This window comes from Apis laboriosa, unplaced genomic scaffold (assembly GCF_014066325.1).
Source record: "Apis laboriosa isolate Shangri-la unplaced genomic scaffold, ASM1406632v1 scaffold18_cov149, whole genome shotgun sequence".
NCBI classification, from domain to species: domain Eukaryota; kingdom Metazoa; phylum Arthropoda; class Insecta; order Hymenoptera; family Apidae; genus Apis; species Apis laboriosa.
The window spans coordinates 692,516-709,650 of NW_025222233.1; the positions used below are offsets into that span (position 1 = coordinate 692,516).

The 17,135-nt window shown below is 42.3% G+C and overlaps 2 protein-coding genes across 8 annotated transcripts in view; one reads left to right on the forward strand and one right to left on the reverse strand.

Moving 5' to 3' along the window:
• Positions 1 to 3,552, reverse strand: part of LOC122711927 — a 23,593-nt gene extending 20,041 nt beyond the window's left edge. Inside the window, exon 1 of one of the 2 annotated variants that reach the window (XR_006346229.1) lies at positions 517 to 641. Coding sequence is in view for 1 of the 2 variants with exons in the window: in XM_043931120.1 (XP_043787055.1) it covers positions 2,264 to 2,703 (440 nt within the window). In the remaining variant the exon portion in view is untranslated. Of the gene's footprint in view, positions 1 to 516; positions 642 to 2,263 lie in introns of those variants that run through there. The other variant, XM_043931120.1, reaches the window with a different exon arrangement.
• Positions 1 to 11,521, forward strand: part of LOC122711925 (box A-binding factor-like) — a 12,365-nt gene extending 844 nt beyond the window's left edge. The window contains exons 1-9 of one of the 6 annotated variants that reach the window (XM_043931116.1): positions 907 to 1,043; positions 4,309 to 4,414; positions 5,256 to 5,758; positions 5,943 to 6,645; positions 6,835 to 7,374; positions 7,789 to 7,914; positions 9,134 to 9,269; positions 9,872 to 10,163; positions 10,267 to 11,521. In XM_043931116.1, coding sequence (XP_043787051.1) covers positions 5,262 to 5,758; positions 5,943 to 6,645; positions 6,835 to 7,374; positions 7,789 to 7,914; positions 9,134 to 9,269; positions 9,872 to 10,163; positions 10,267 to 10,360 — 2,388 coding nt within the window. In that variant the 5' untranslated portion in view covers positions 907 to 1,043; positions 4,309 to 4,414; positions 5,256 to 5,261 and the 3' untranslated portion in view covers positions 10,361 to 11,521. Of the gene's footprint in view, positions 1 to 906; positions 1,044 to 4,308; positions 4,415 to 5,255; positions 5,759 to 5,942; positions 6,646 to 6,834; positions 7,375 to 7,788; positions 7,915 to 9,133; positions 9,281 to 9,871; positions 10,164 to 10,266 lie in introns of those variants that run through there. The other 5 variants (XM_043931115.1, XM_043931114.1, XM_043931117.1 and 2 more) reach the window with 5 other exon arrangements.
• The last annotated feature ends 5,614 nt before the right edge of the window (positions 11,522 to 17,135 follow it).

Genomic DNA, 17,135 nt, shown 5'->3' on the forward strand with positions numbered 1-17,135 from the left:
TGGAATTCTTTCTCTTTCTCTCTTTTCCTTTTAATCAATTTATTTTATCGTCTCTCAGAGAGAGTATTCTTTAATATCGCAAATTTATCGGTGTGATGAAAATATGAAAATAAGATATCGAAATGAAAAGTCGCGAAAAAAAAAGTATAAATAACAGAATCGATTTATTTCATCGTTTATCCATAAGATGGTGAGAAATTGGGAGAGAAAAGGCGACGAAGGGAGCACGTAAAGAGGAAGAGCGGAAGAATTGGAAACGAAGGACGGTGTGGTATGATGCATGGGGCGTTGTATCGCGACACGGAGGTGTCGAGACGAAACGAGTCGTGGCAAGACGAGGTAGGGCGCGACGCGTTGAGTCAAGGCAAGCCGATATTTGGAAAGACGTATGGTAGCTCGGTTGTTCGGTAGCGCGTGCACGGACGAACGAACGAACAAACGAAACAGAAACACTTGTGTTTTACGTTCGACAACACTTGTGGATGGACCATGAGCCGCGATCTTCTCTTTTCGTACCTCGATCAGTTTTATTCGTCTCGTGCAAACCCCGACCGTTTTTTCCCCCAAGATTCGAGAGTATACGATCGTTTCAACGAATTCAAATTATTTTGCGGTTCACTTTTTTCGTTTCGTCCAATATACACAGACACACATATATATATATATACAATATGTATATACATATAAGTGTCGCGTGCCACAACCATCTCGACGAAGTCTACCGCGAAACTATACGATATCCAGACGAGAGATACCCCTGTGCACAGATATTTTATTAATCGTTAAGCACATAGCTGTGGTAAGATAATGGAATAATATCGGGCAATGACGATAATGCTGTTTGTCGTGCGTGGCGTTAATTATTGGACTCGAGAGTCGCGTAATCGGTCGAGCAGATCGCGCTTCGTCGTTTTCCCTCGAAACGTGCAACCCTTTCTCGACTCTCGGAGAGTCTCGCGCGTTAAATTTCGTCCAGATTCATTCGTTCAAAATGCCATTTCGTATAAATACGAGTATTTTAAATACGAGTGACTCGAAACATAGTAGGTCGAACAACTACGAAAAATTACGTTCAACCAATTGTGCCTAATTCTCTCTAAGAAATCTTAGCTTTATTTTATGGAAAGATGATTGTTCCTACGACAGTACTACACGGAGAGGAGGTGGATTGTTTATTCGCGGAAAGCCACAGAATGTTCGCGCGTTGTAAATTATTACGATAATTGCGTTGTAAAGAGGCGCGATCGCGCGCAACAGAATCGGGCCGATGGATCGCGTTATCGTATCGTAAAGAGCTTTAAGGCGGTGCTCGCGATTCGAGAGGAGAGCGCGACGTTTAAATCCATAGTCAAACTCATTCTCTTCGCAGACAGGTAGAATCTTAACGAACAGCCTCGAAATATCTTCCGATTCTAATTGCGAATTGAATCGAGGAGGATGGAAAATTACCAGTCCCGGATTCGGGGAAGAACGGGTTGCGTAACGAAGCGTGGATGACGGATACGCGTCATCCCTTGACGCGTGCGCATGCGCTACCTTCGAACGAAGAAGAAGAAGAAGAAAAAATGTCATTTCTTACGGTGATCGCCGCCTGTCTTTTCGATATCGTGTTTAGCTTGACACGTACGCACCCATACCAGCTCATCTGGGATTTTCATTTACGCCGATAAGAATTTCCTACTGATAAAGAAAATGGCCTCGCCGTGTTCGCGATTCTGACGCAACCCTTTCGGTCATTCCACAAAAAAGAAAAAAGGAAAAAATCGAAAAGCAATCGGAGGAAGGAGACACCTCTTCTTTCGCCTTATCCCCCGATCGGATGAATCACTCCGTGATTTTTTTCGTTTCACCTTAATCTCTTCGCGAAGGTTGTCCCTTCTCCAACACTTGGCCGCAAGTTTTCACTCGATTCTCTCGCTCGGATCGCGGTTTCGCAGGACACGCAGAAAATCCGCTCGATTCTCAACCGTCGGTATTCGGATTTCGAGAACGAAGTCGCGAATCGATCGTTCGGCTCGAGTCGGCCCGAATCATTTTACTCGTGCTCGGAGGGATGGAGCGTCGCGCGGTCTTCGAGCGCGTCCCCGCGAATACTCGGGCCGCGGAACTAGAGAAACGGCCCTACGCCTTCCTGGCGAACCCGACGACTGAAATTATCATTTTAGCTGATATACTAGCTAATGTAAGGATGCAGTTTTATCTCTTATTATCATGGGAAACGAGATAAATCGCGATAGTGCCGTTTATTTTGACAACGGCGTACCTCTCGCCGATGGCTCGACGAAGACATCCCCATCGGTGGCCACGCGAGACATCCACGCGATCCGTGTCGATCCGCGTGCATCCGTATTTTTTAGCTGATGCTCGTCCATCTCTTTCTTCCTCGTTCTTATTCTCCACGCATTTCTGTACCCTTGCTCGAAGATCTGTCTTTAGAAGCGCGAAAACTCCTGTTGGACGCTCGTTTTCGTACTCGATCGTGGACGTGGTTGCTCTTTGATCGATCGGTTTTCGAGAGAGTAGAGAACGTGACTTCGTCGATTTCTTATCGTTCGTTATCAACGATATACCGCGAAGCAATCTATATTTCCTTCGTTCTCTTGATAAACAATACGTTTTTTTTCCCGATACGATCCTAGATACGTGACGAAGAAGATCGATGAATCGTTGTGCGCCTCCGCTCGCGCGCGGAAAATTTCGCATCTTCGTTGGACATCGATGGTCGAAAATAATATAACTCGAGAGATCGGATAGAAATTTCGAATAGCTTTCGATAGCTCGAAATTGAGGAAGAATTTAAATTTTGAAAAAAGTAAAGAAAAATCGAAAAATTGTTCGCTTTTTAGCGATCGAAACGGTTGAAGAGGAATCATGCTTTTCGAATAGGTTTTTCGATCGAGCGAGGGAAACGAGGGGAAAAAGAGAGAAATTGTTTTTCAGCCGTCTTATCGATCGCGATTGGTGAACGAAGAGCATATGGGACGAGCACATCGGTCACAGTTTTTGATTTTTATCACGATTAATCCATATCAAAGACGATTCCCGTCACGTAGTACGTCGGATTGAACGAAGAGATGAAAGGTTTTGCAAAGATTCTTTCTCTTGCCCTGTTTCCGATTCTTAAGCGGATGGAGCCCTCTTGGTTACTTTCTCGCGTTACCTTCACGATGACGCTTCGTTTGCGAAGATGAATCAGAGCGAGAATCGGTGACGTAATAACGGCCTCGTTCATTATCTACGATGGACGATGATCGAAAAACTTTCTTGACGAAAATTAGCTTCGAATGCTCGAATTAGTTCGTTCTTTATCGATCGTTTTTCAAACATTTTTTCCCTAGAAATCTTTTTCTAGAAATAGACTCGTATATATTTTCTATATTTTCTTCGTTTCTTAAATTGCGAAACGAACGGGAACTATAATGAATGGATTAGTCAGAAAATAACGATCTGTTAATGCAGACATAATGTAGAAAGTCGGCCGATAATTAGACATTGCCACTAACGTGTACATGCAGTACGTTAAAAATCACTGTGTAGATTTCTGCACAGATAATATTCTTCGAAAAAAGAAGAAAGGGTGGGAGAAAGAGGCAAAGATAAAAAGTGGGTGTGATTTTCGCGATGACGATCGAGTCTCGCCAAAAATTCGAAGATTCGAAGGATTGCAAGGCAGGAAAAACAGCCTATCGTAATCCGATCCGTTTCATCCTCAATGAAGAACGAATAAGGAGGAAGGAGAGAGAGAGAGAGAGAAAGAGAGAGAGAGAGAGAGAGAGAGAGAGAGAGAGAGAGCGAGAGAAGCGAAGATAAAAAGCGGGTGCGAATGATTCACACCGTTGCTACCCTACCAGCACCGAATATACACACCGAGCACGGAGCGTAAAGTACTCACGGAGAATCCGTGGCAACAAAATGGCGAAGATGGCCGACGAGAACGTAGACGAAGGGGCGAAAGGGGAGGCATGGACACCTCTCGCGATCCCCTCCCTCCCCCACCCCCGTGACAGCTTGTTATCTCGCTCGTGAGCTAGCAAGCGGCCGCTCGTTATCGACGAACAAACAAACGGACCCCTCCGTTTGCCTCTTTTCCACTCGATAGCTGGAGAGAGATTCTTTTCCCTTTCCTCTCTCTCTCTCTCTCTCTTTCTTTCTCTCTTTCTCGTTTTAGTTTTTCCGTCAAAAGAGGGAAAAACGTAGTAACTTTTGCTCTGCACGGTGGCGCCGCTTCGCTCGTGTATTCTGCTCCGTGTAGGAAATTCGTTTCGAGCGGACGCACAGTGAGTTTTCGACTATTTTTCTGGATTATAGATTATAGAGGAGGATTGTGCAGTGCGCGTTGAATAATCACAGGCTGGACAGCGTGTCAGGATCGAACGTAGTACGAACCGGATTTTTCACTCGCCACCCTTCGAAGGTAGGAAAAGATCGTTGGAATTCGGGGTTTTTTATTCAGATTGTTGTGTATTGACTGTAATTCCTAATCAGCTGACTGTTTATGTTAATATCTGGGTTTATTTAAGATCGAACAATTTTTTTTTAATGTAATTTTTAAATCCAATTGATTACTTGTTATTTGGAATGATATTTAGATTCTATAAAATTACAGTTTTTATTATCAAAATTTAAAATCGGATAGTATTGAAAATTTGATCAAGTACGAACCGTCTCTAAACGATCCAAATATTAATTGCGGTCTTAACTTTGATGATCGAATAAACCAGTGAATCCTATGAGGTTATTAGCATTCAAATTGGAATTTTCCGCATTTTTTTAATTTTCTGCACATAAAAAAATCTTGTTCGTAGAAAATGATCTGAAAGAAACTGAACTCGCGATAAATGTTGTCAGGAGTAAAAAGATTGCTTGCCGTCGGTTTGAAAGGAAAGAGTGAGTGGAGTATGGTCGCGTGCTCGGTCCGGAAGTCGAAACTTGACATTGTCAAAGGGAAGTGTGACGCGAGTCACAGGTAAACACCGAGTTTGCCGGTTTTTTCTCCAGACGGACGAGGCGCGCCGTCCTCTCCTTTCCCCGCTTCTTCCTGTGTCGAACCATTCTCTTCCGTTCTTTTCTTCGACGTTCCTCGAGATTCCGACAGAAACAATTGTCACTTTGCACTCGCACTCGCTCCAACTCGAGTTATCTGGCCGAAACGCGATCGAGTCGCGTGCCATAAGGTCTCTGCTCCACCTTCTCTGCTTTTCCATCCACGACAATCCTTTTCCGATTGTCGAAAGATCGTGTACTTCGTGTTACAGATCGCAATGAAGGAGACGTTGACGAAACAAGAGATCAAGCGCGAATGGGAGGAAAACAGCGTGGATGAAGGTTCGCCCAGGATAGCCATGGTTGGGACAAATCCAGATGAACAATCCGTCGAGAGTCCCCGGACGGTGATCACAGCGAGAAGGCACGTGCGCACCATCACCACGGCTGGTCATATAACCGAGACAGTGGTTGATCCGGAACCAGACTCACCCGATAATCTCCAATCGCAGCAGCAACAGCAACATCATCGATCGATGGATGAACAAGGACAGCAAACTCGATCGCGCACGTTTCAAGAAGAACAGCAGCAAGATCAAGCATGCAAACAAAATTCGCAGAGCTATGTGCAAATTTCTCACACCGAGGCGGAAATTCAACAACAGGATCGTTCTCGAGAGCAACGTATAGTTTATTTGACGAACAACGAACACGGAGTGCGAGTCATAGCAGATCCGTCTATATTGACAATGAAAGACACTGTTAAACTACTAAGGTAAGTGAAAATCGATAATCCGAAATATATTAAGTGACGAGGAAATAAATTGATATTATTTAAAAAATACAAAAAAATATATTTTATACGAGTATACGCAATTATTCACATCACAGCTTATGTTAATTCCTTTTTTTCTGGATCTTTATCGATAATGCAATAAGTACAAATGATACACTCAAAGGTATGAGACATCAGAATCCGATGGGACAGATGCGGATCGTATGTACGCTTATCCGGCGGATAACCAACAATTGCAAAGAGAGAACCATGGGATCGCTGTTCAAGCGCAGGAAAGGCGAGTTGTCCAATCGGCCAATCATCAAAGATATAGTCCACGAGAAACTAACCAATCCGGTGACGGAAATGGATCAACCGGTAGATCCTATCATCAAGGCTCACCAGTCCTAGTTCCAACTAGCGAGGAGTACGAGGGTGGCGCCCCCATAGTTTCTCATGCGGGGACAACCGTTACCGTAAGACTCGATTCTCCTACAGCGCCCTCTTATTCTCCGCCAATGAATGACATCGGTATTCGAGCAAGTGCTGGACTTCAACAATCAACTGGTCAGCATCATCATCAACTTGTCGCAGGATATGTGAACGCTGGAGGAGTAAATATCAAGTACGAAACACCGGAAACATCAAACACTGCAGTAGTAGCAGCGGCTACTGCTGCGATTCCAGTCGACAACATCAAAATATCGAACACATACACTACTCTCGAAACGGTACCGATTCCTCCCACGCAGGCTGTTCAATATCCTCAGTATATATCCGGTAGTGAGACGTTTCAGCAAGCTCCAACTTATACTTATACAAAACCAGGGGAACAAGTGATTCTAACGTATCCGTCACCAGTTCAGTTGCCCTCGCGCGTTCCTGGGGTAAGTAGCTATGTTATTTATATAGTCAGTGTTTAAATAACGAAAAATGAAAAATAAAATGAATTATTGTTTTTTAATTAAACAAAAAATAAATATTTTATTTATGAATTTTTTCTATATATAGACTATAATTTTTCTTTGTATATAATACGCCATTGTTACATTAACGCGCATGCGTTTTGTTCACAGGTAGAATCAGGGAGCACATATATGAAAGGTGACCCAACGTTAGCATCTTCGTTGGGAAGTACGCGTGGAGTAGCATCTCTGCATTACGAACAACCAGGATCTCCAGGATCTCAAATGACATACGGAAGCGGGACTAGTACGTATCCATATACCAAAGTGACTCCTTCAGCCGATTATTGGTCGACCGCAGGAACTCCGTCTCCACCTACATTCGATTGCGTCCAGGGATACCAAACGGCAATTTCCGTTGGCGATACTAATATACTCTATTCTGGCGGTGTATACAGTGTGTCAACTGGAAACACTACGTCTTCATGGTCTAACAATCTATCGCTATCCAATACCGAGGAAAATTTCGAGGGACCGATAATGACTGTGGATCCTAAAGAGTGTTCTAATTGCGCAATTTTGACTACTATATTAAGGAGGGACGAAGCTGGAAATTACTTGTGTCAAAATTGTGCCTATACAACAAACAAGATAAACGGTATAAATAGATCATCCATTAAATGCGGCAAACCGAAGCAAGCTGTCGCTACGGTAAATTTCATTTTTTATATTTTTCTCTCGAGCACGTCTTATTCTTTTTCTTTTCACCTGAATTTTTCATTTAATCTCCCATCTCTCTTCATCCTTTTTTTTTAACCTTCTACATTTTCATCTCTTTCTCTCTCGCTCTCTCTTTTTTCTCGTTACTTTTTCTTCTGTTCTTTCTTCTTCCCATTTCTTGGCAAGCGTTGTCCGCGAAAAAATAGAAAAAAGAATCAACGTTATCTGTTACCGAGCAAACAATCGCGTCGAGACTTACTGCGATTGTTGTTTACTCTAGTTTCTACGTCTCGAACGCTCCCATTTTCGCGTTTGTGAATTCGCGTCGTTGAATGCGCAATACTGATGCGCATACGATCGAGAATATTACGCACGAAATGCATATATTTCCCTTTCATTTTCCAGTCGGGTGTACGAAGAACCGGTGTTCAATGCGCGAATTGTAGGACGAGCAATACGACCCTGTGGCGACGAAATAACAACGGCGAGCCAGTGTGTAATGCATGCGGTCTCTACTATAAACTACACAACGTAAGTTTGTTTATTCGTAAATCTCATATGTAAAGCTTTACTCGATATGGACAATTCGGAACGAGAACGACTTTCGGCAATTCGATCATGGAGTGCGTTTCGCCATTGCCTCGTGACAACCATACTTCCGATCGAAATGCAATTTCATTGAATCATCTCGTGATCTCACATCAGACGACGAATCGATTGTTTTTAAGAATCTCGCTTTCTCTTCGAAGCGATTTTCTGTTTGTACAACTGCCGTGATCGATCAATTCCAATTTGCAAAAATGAATCGTTACTTATATCAAAAATTGATTCGCGTGTGGATAATGAATTAATTTCGGAATCAAAATTGTCTCTATTAAATAACTTTGCAAAAGAAATGAAAAAGATTCATGTTTTTATCATTGCGATTCTATGCACGTATTTATAAATAGGTGAATAAAAATAAATATAAGACGATAAATATAATAATCAGGAATTAATCTTTTGTTTTTCTCTTCGTCATGCTTTGTTCTTTCTTGAAGATATCCATCAGATGTATGATCTTTACAATTTCAAAGCAACAAAAAACAATAAATTGCTAATCCTTTTGATTGGCGAATAAAAGAATAAATGAATTTTTTCGATTGGAAATACGAATTCAGTAAGTAGAAATTATCTTGGAGAATTCATGTGCATCGATCAGTCGAACGTAGAATCTCGATCGAAAATCGAAAACGAAATGCGGTCACTGTTTGTAATCCCGTTTACCTTTCTTACGCAATCCTTCTCGCGTGTAATCTTGATTGCTCTCTTCTGTGATAATTCTGTTCCAAACACATCTTGGAAACATCATAATTTAGAACCGTTACGGTGCATCGACTTAGATATCGATTGATTCTTGCGCATGCGTTACGAAATCGAAAGAATAACTATCGTAATTGTTTATCGACGTGCCAACGATTAATATTTCTTATTAGAATTTGTTCGGTAATAACATCATGCGAAACTTTAATTTTTATTCGATGCTTATCGTGTTTATTGTATTGTGACGCATCCTTAATTGATGCTGATCTCTTAAACCAATCGTTCGAACAACATTATCAATAATTTTTTCGTAATGATTGCTGATATGACAACGTTGATGGCTGATGTCCTTTCTTTTTTCATTTATCGTGTTTCATCGAGTTTAATTAATTAATCGTCTCACTGGCGCTTTTTGTTTAATTTTTTTTTTCTTTTTTTTTCTATGCAGGTGAACAGGCCGCTCAGCATGAAGAAAGAGGGAATACAGACAAGAAAAAGAAAACCAAAAAATAATTCGGGAATAAGTGGAAATTTGGCAGGACCAAGTGGCATGCACAAGACCGAGATTAAGTCTGATTTACTCGGTGAGTTTTCGGTGAGCAATTTGTCATTTAGTTTCTTTTCGTTCGCCTTCGCCTCCTTCCTTCCCCCCATATCATATCAATCGTTTTGCTCTTTCTATCGATCGATCGATCACAGGTGTACCTACGGGTTAAACGAATCATTGTTTCTCGAGTTTCGTGTATATTTTATTCATGTCTCTTATTTTTTTTTTCTCTCTCTCTCTCTCTCTCTCTCCTCGATTAAGAAAAATGAAAATGCGTAAGTTTATTTTTCTCGTTCTTCTCGTAAATTAAGCAAAACGCATTAAGGGTCAGAAATGGTATCGACGATTCGAATCGCGAATATCAACGACCTTGAGCCAAAATTTGTAATTAGAGTTCCGAATTGGGAGCAAAGTCCGTCGAACGAGCACTGCTTCCAAATAAACATCGACGATTCGTGCGCATGCGTGCGTTAAATGCCGATAATCTATGATCGAGATAAAATGCTTGTTCGTGAAAACAGATTGAAAAAATGTGAATCGTATGAAGGGGGTGAGAAGGGAGAAGAAACGGAAAGAAGCTAACGTGAGAGTAGTATCAGTTTGATTCGAACCGTTGGTTTTTTTTTTTTAACGTTCCAGTGAATTCGATGCAGTTGAACGTGTATAGGAGTGGTGGTAGTGGTAATGGGGGCGGGATAGGGACCAATGCAGAGATGAGACAAGAGACCGAGAGCGAGACAGCTACTAGTACAGGTACGAATGCAGGGAACCGGGGCGAGAATGAGACCGCAAACGGTAACGCGTTGGGAGGGAACGAAGGATCAGACGAGCGTCCACTCGTAGGTACACCGAATACGGGAGAATCGGGTCATGCGCACTCGCCTCTCGCTTTACCCACTACCGCCGCGCTCAATCGACAAACTACCCTTATGTAAGTGTGTTATTATACTCGATTCGATTTTAATCCATGATTTTGATTGCGCGATGTCATTGTTGTTCACAATCTAATTCTTTAATTCGTTTTTATCTTCCAGCGTGCCACCGCTAGAGCCAATCGTTAGTCAAGCTAATAACGATATTTTCACGGTTATAACTACTACCACGGCTATCAATGTCGAGAGAACGTAACGAGGACAAAGAAAGAAAATATGGCGGTAAAAAAATATTTTCGAGTGTACCGATGTTAAAATTAGCGCCAACAATGCAACGCGAGCGTCATTTTTGCTCGAATGGTAACTAAAAAACATTCTGCAAATCGACTGACATTTTTACCGACAAAAATTTCTTAGCTAATTACGAACGTCGACAATTCACTGCTCAGTCTGGATATCTTCTCGTCACATCGAGAGGGAATCAATGTTATTCCGGCAATCTCGAATTATCTAAACGAGAAATGGTATCAACTAGCTACTGCTATTATTGTTACTGTTCCTGCTCCTATCTTCCTCTTTCTCTGTTCATGATTTCTTTTTATTTATTTATATTATTTTTAAAATAATTACTAAAATCGAATTGGTTGCGATTTACGTCAATTAGATTTGATTTCCAACGCACAAGGTAAGCGCTATTTTATCGATTAATTCCGTTTTATCGACTGCAAACGATTATACCGACGGACATAATGTTGCAATTCTATCGTACAATGTCGCCCTCTATAAGAGAAAAAACGAAGCATGTTCTTCGAATGTTTGTCACTATTCATCGATCTCTCAAGATACTCGACCTTTTTATTCATTAACTCTTTCATCTTGTACACCTTTGTTTTCACCCTATATTCGAGTTTTACGAAAATTTTACGCGCATTTCGTTGTAAATTGCGACGTATCGACCAAAGTTGTCTTCCTTCGCGTACACCTACGTATATACGTGATGCATATGCAACATTTGCAAACAAGTATACATGTGTAATATATAAAATACGATGCATCGCTTATTTGTGAAAGAAACGAGTACACGTAGGTGTGTAGCGAGGTGAAGTCTCGCAAAGGATAAGTAACGCGCGAAACGAAAACAAAAAAATAATAAATAATAAATAATTGAACACTAAAAAAAAAAAAAATAAAACGAAATAGTATTTATTTGTTGGCACATTGTCCGTTGAGAAATACACAAATTCGACGATACGCATAACACGAATAAGAAATAATTCAAATCGATTCAATGCGTTGTAAGATCGTTACGAAACTGCCTACTTGTTTTGTATAGGCACATATACATATATACATATATATTTATATATATGTATAAAAGCTTGTATATAAAGCTTGAATAAAAGAAGTCGAAACGATATTTGGAAACGATATTTGATTTTTGATCGAACACTTTTGCAAAGTGGCTGGTTTAGCGGATCGCCGTGCAACAAGTTCGAAACCTTGAAAGAAATGTACTCGGAACGATGCAAGGAACGAAAGGAAGGATACGAGACGAGGACGAACGGTCCACGAAACGGCGAGGATCGGCATCGAGGCTGCAAGAGCAAAAGGAAGGCGCACGATCGAGCGGAGGGAAGGCGAAATGGAAGGCCGGCAAACGAGGAGGCCGCAGCCGGGGGGAGGGGGCATGGGGCCGAGGGGGGAGGCGAGGGGCCGTGAGTCCATCAGCCTAAAGAGTGGCTATCGTGCCTGCTAAGGGCTATTCCATGTTAGCCGCTCTCGTCGAGCTCCTTTTTTTTTTTTTTTTTTTTTTTTTTTTTTTCCCCCTTTTTTTCCTCCTTTTTATTCCCCTCCTGTGGACTTTTTGTCAGCCGCAAATGTGGCGCCGCCCTCGAGATCCCTTCTCGCGCGGAGAAACACCGAAACTTTTGCCGTCGTCGTCGTCGACGTCGACGTTATCGGCGTTGCGAATTCAACTACGCTCTTATCGTTTTACCGATCGAACGCAACGTTTTCATCGATCCAAACCCGCATTTTTCGTTTATCGACGATTTCTTCTTCCTCGACACGACGAAAAAAGAAAAGTCTACGCTCTCTTCTTCTGTTATTTCGAAATATATATTCGAAAAAGGATAATCCAGACGGAAATCCAGCCGGCCGCGAACCGCGTTCTAAACGAAGGAAGGGGGATTGTTCGGATTCTCGCGCGTTTGGATCGCTTGGAATTTAAGGGATGCGCCCGACGTTCCCCTATCGGCGTGGCGCCAACCGGTGCGCGCCTTATCGCGACCCATGCACCGTTACTTCGGACTTTGAAACTTTCGAGTCCGAGTTTAAAGTGTTATTTTCCTTTAGGAAATTCCTCCCCGATTTCGTTTTCGATCCGATCGACGAACGCAGATCGATCTCGTCGACGATTCGAGACTCGAGTAGTAAGTAAAGAACCCGTAGGAAGCGATCGGGAAAGTTTAAGAAGGAACGGCTCGCCATAAATACGTAGGAAGCGCAACAAATTAGATCGCGCGCGATCCAGGGCTGGAACATCGCTTAGCCCGATCGCCGCGGTTCGCGATATTTCACGGTCGAGGCACGAGGACGTAAGTTAAGCCTCGTCTCGGCGTGTTCTCGCCTTTTCTTCTCTTTTCTCGCCTCGTATTTTCTCCTTCTTCTCTCCGACGATTTTTCGCTCCGGCCATTCTTCTCTCGTTACACCTCCTCTCGTCCGTCGCCGGCTTGTTCCTCGCCTCTCGTACAACTATACATACATAATAAAACGATACGCGCCACGAATGATTTTTGCAAAATAATCGATCAGAATCTCATCCCTTCGCTCCAACCTTCCACATATTATTTCCAATTATCGATCATTATCGGATAACCGAATATTGAAACCTATATTACAGTGTTATATATCTATACACACTGCCTTGTTTCCGGATGAACAGAGATCATAGAACCTTCGTTCTCGTTCATCTTCGACGGGCTTTTGTTCGTGTCGATTGGCTCGCGTGTCGATCGGTCCCTCAAGTCCGATCCCGCGAGAGAGCTCGCGCACCGAGAACCGGACGGTGGTTTGCCGCGATCCTCGTCGAATTTTCTTATTTTTCAGCGACGCGACTCGTTCGCCCACAGGGCTATTACAGAACCTACGGTCTGATCCTGAGCACCCACGAACGCATACGTGTACGTGCGTACACGTGTACCTACACGCGTGGAAACAACCGCGTACCGGCGACCCGGTTTCCAGGAAGACGGCGAAAGGGGGAGCAAGGAGACGAGGCGGGACGGGGGGGGGGCGAGATGAGGCGAGGCGAGGAGAGGCGCGTTTCGAGACGGCCACAGGAGGAGGAGGAGGAGGAGGAGGAGGAGGAAACGCGGACCAACGACGATTAGATTAGAGAAGAGAGCGTTCCCTTTGCCGGCCAATTCACCTAGGTGATCGAGATTCCCGCGAATTTCGCTCGTTTTCGAAGTCGCTTCTTCCTGCCGTCGATTCCACGGACGAGTAGACGAGATCTCACCCCTCCCCCGAAACGGCTTTATAAATTCGTAGGACGCATTATTTTCAAATCGAGCGTGATTTAGTGCGCGGTGGAACGTCGATATGTAAATGCGTTAATGCTTAATGCGTGTCGGTTGATTTATTGTCGCGCGATCACGGCTACGCGAGTGAAAGGCGTTCTGCGGAGGCTCGCTTCGCCTTGTCTCTGAGAAATGCGAGGATCGCTGCGAAGATCGGAAAAACTGTGGCCCGATCGAGATTACCGGCGACGAAGATCGGTTGGAATCGTGGACGGATTGGAAGAGAATCTGGGAGTATGAGATACTTAGATGAAATACTGTGTAGATAAGAAAATGATATTGGTGATCGATATAAATTTGTATTGATGGATAGATTGTAACGGATGAATTAATAATTATTCACAAATTGTATTTTAATAGGCGAAGTTAAGAATAAAGTTACTTCGATAATTTATTATTCAAAGCGTCGAATAATCGCAGATAATCGTAGCGCCAAACGAGCGAAATTATACGAAGAGCGGATTAATTATAATAGCTACGAATAAATTATTATTTTAGGAAGTTAATTACTTAAAGTAACTTTATTCTTAAAAATTTTTAACCAGTTACTTTTTCAGCGAGTTAGTGCCCAATTCTGATCTGGCCATAAAAAATGTTTCTTGACGTTTCTTGACGCGTATTTTCGTTACCGATTGAGTCAATCTACAAATTTTTCTCGAAACAAAAAAGGTAAATGAGATATATCGAAATATATGGAATATAGCAAAGCGATGAAGCGAAGAAAGAATTTGAAGAAATTTGGTGTAAATATAACAGATAAAATAGGAATCCTCATAATTTTATTATCTTTAATCATATCTATTATACCACAATCTTGTATCACGAGCGTAAAGATAGGAGAGAATCGAGGCGAGATGAGTTTCTACTTTTGCTCCTGTGGCAAAAAATTTTCTGACATTCTCATACCGACTTCTCATCTCTCAAACAGTGGATGATGAAACGGAAGAATAAACACGAGGATGATTATGTTTTCGATGGATGTTGGTACGTATATCGCTGCACCCTTCAATTTTCCGATCGGCGCCACGCCTATCTCTGTCGTTACTTAACGGCACGCTGCACCACTCGTATTTTATCCTATCCGTCCTAAAGAGATAATCCGGTCCTCCGTTCTATTCGAGCGATCAGACCTACGACGCGACCGAATCGAATCCAAGTGGAAACGATCAACCCTTAGACTACGAGTTTCAATGTTAAGATTCACGCGAGTTATTCTTCGTTAGAATTATTTCTCATCAGTGGACATTAAATTGGTAATTACTTGTTGCGAAAAAATTTATTCTCGAAAGCAATTTTTGTGAAAAATTTTCGTCTCAAATGGATATGGATATCCTTATGGAGAATCGTGGATTCAAAGCGGCAAAGAAATTTCTAAAAGTTTGCCTGATAGAAAGAATTTGCCTGGTCGCGATTTTAACCTGTTCATGGAAGATCGCGGCTTGAGAAAGACGGAGAAAAAAAGAAGGGAAGAAGAAAAATCGGGAGACGTAAGCCTGTTCTTTCCTGGAAGCAGTTGCTTACCCGTTTGGCGAGATAATTTTCGTCTTTCGAAGCGAAAGATCGTTTTGCTTTCTCGGTACCGGTCGCTTAGTTTCGACAAAACTCTTTCTTCGTTTTAGCGATCTTTTGCAAACTTCACTCTCTTCCAAGACGAAATTTTCGTCTTGATCTTTTAATTCGCGATCGTGTTTTTTTTTGATATAAAAAATATTTCCAAAATGAAAATATTACACGTGAAAAAAATTGTTTTTTTCAACAATATTCCAATTGTTAATGTTAATTAATTTAAAAAATTGCAATTGTAATTTAATTAATTTTAATGAGCAATTAAGTAATCTTTAATGTGTGAACAAATAACTTCCGTATATTCCGCAAGATGTATATCTTCGCAAGAAATGGCCGATTACAACGAGTAAATACCATATCATGATATTTATCCATTTTTCATTAACATCACATCAAAACATACAGTTTTCCGTTTTTCTCTATCCTCTTCTAATCTCACGAACGAAGACGCAAAGAATCGCGTAGCCATTAACGCGGTCGTTCAAATATCAGATTTGACCAACGCATTGCCCACGATCGATCGTTCGAAAAAGACGAGGCACGATATATTTCAACTTTCGTTCTTGCTTTCACGAAAACAAACCATTTGCGATTATTCTCGTCGTTTTACCACTCTTTTTCTTTTTCCCTCTTAATCGAAGTCGTATATTTTTAAACCTAGTTTTTGCACGTAAACTTCTCTCTCCAGGTATACGTCATAAATTTCTTCAAATGCTCTGACCACTCATCTTTTCTTCGTCTTTCACTAATCGTTTCATCTCTCTCAATATGCGCAAAGATAAAAACATAGCTCAAATTTCATTCGCTCGTAAAAGTTAATTGCTCGTAGTCAAGCTTCTTGAGCAACGGACTTATAACGAATAAAATGTTACAATCGAGAAAGTTCGTTAGACGAAACTTAGATATAACTTTTTAGCTTGTTTCAAAAAACAATGGAGGACTCATGAAAGACAATATTGACACGTATCGATTCGTTCGAAATGGTATAAGTGGGCTGTTTGACTAATTCTCGAAATGGAAAAATCGAGTATCTATCTTTCGGGCGGAAAACGCGGGTGCGTGCAAAAGGGTGCGACCTGGAACAGGGGGGGAAGGCGGTGATCTACGCCACGGTGGTCTGCGCTAGTGGTCAGCGGTAGCGACGGCAGAGGTTCGGTATGATCTATGGTTAGGGGTTGGTAATAGGGGCCAGGGGCGAAGAACGAGGGGTTTTAGCTCAGGGTCTCCCTGGATGCGAACTTCCGGCGTCACCGATAAGTATCGACTCGCAGGGGTTCCTACCTGGCACGCTACGTCCGGTTTTCCGATAGGGGATCGTTAAGTGGCGCAAAATAGGCGCGTGCTTCGTCGCTTTCCGCTCGTTTGGAACGCGTTCTAGTCGCAGATGACGTGCGCTAAATCTATTTTTCATTTGTATTTTTTTTTTTTTTTAACAAAAATAGAATTGAATATAACAGCGTATCACAATTTTTTCCACGATTTTTCGTGGCACGATATTTTCGTATAACGGGAAAAAAAATGCATCGAGACGATCAACGAATGAGAAGAAGGGTATACGACTTAGGCGTAGGTTCGTAAGTCAGTACTACGCAATGCAATGCGGAGTAATGCGGATTTTCGAAGATATCGGAGAAGTACGATCCGGTCGCGGACAAGGCTTATCCGCACTCGATCTGGTCGGACATTATAGGGCTTGAGAATGCGATGGTAGGGAATAAGGAAAAGAGAGAGGCGAGAGAGAGAATGAAAAAGTGGAAGAGACGTAGAAAGAGCATAGAGTAAAAAGGATTTTATGAAAATTGCTCGAGCGATGCGCCGCGGCGTGTCTGCTTGGGGATCGGTCGCTCAACGCCCTTCGCTCGTAGGCGTCGAGACTCCGCCTC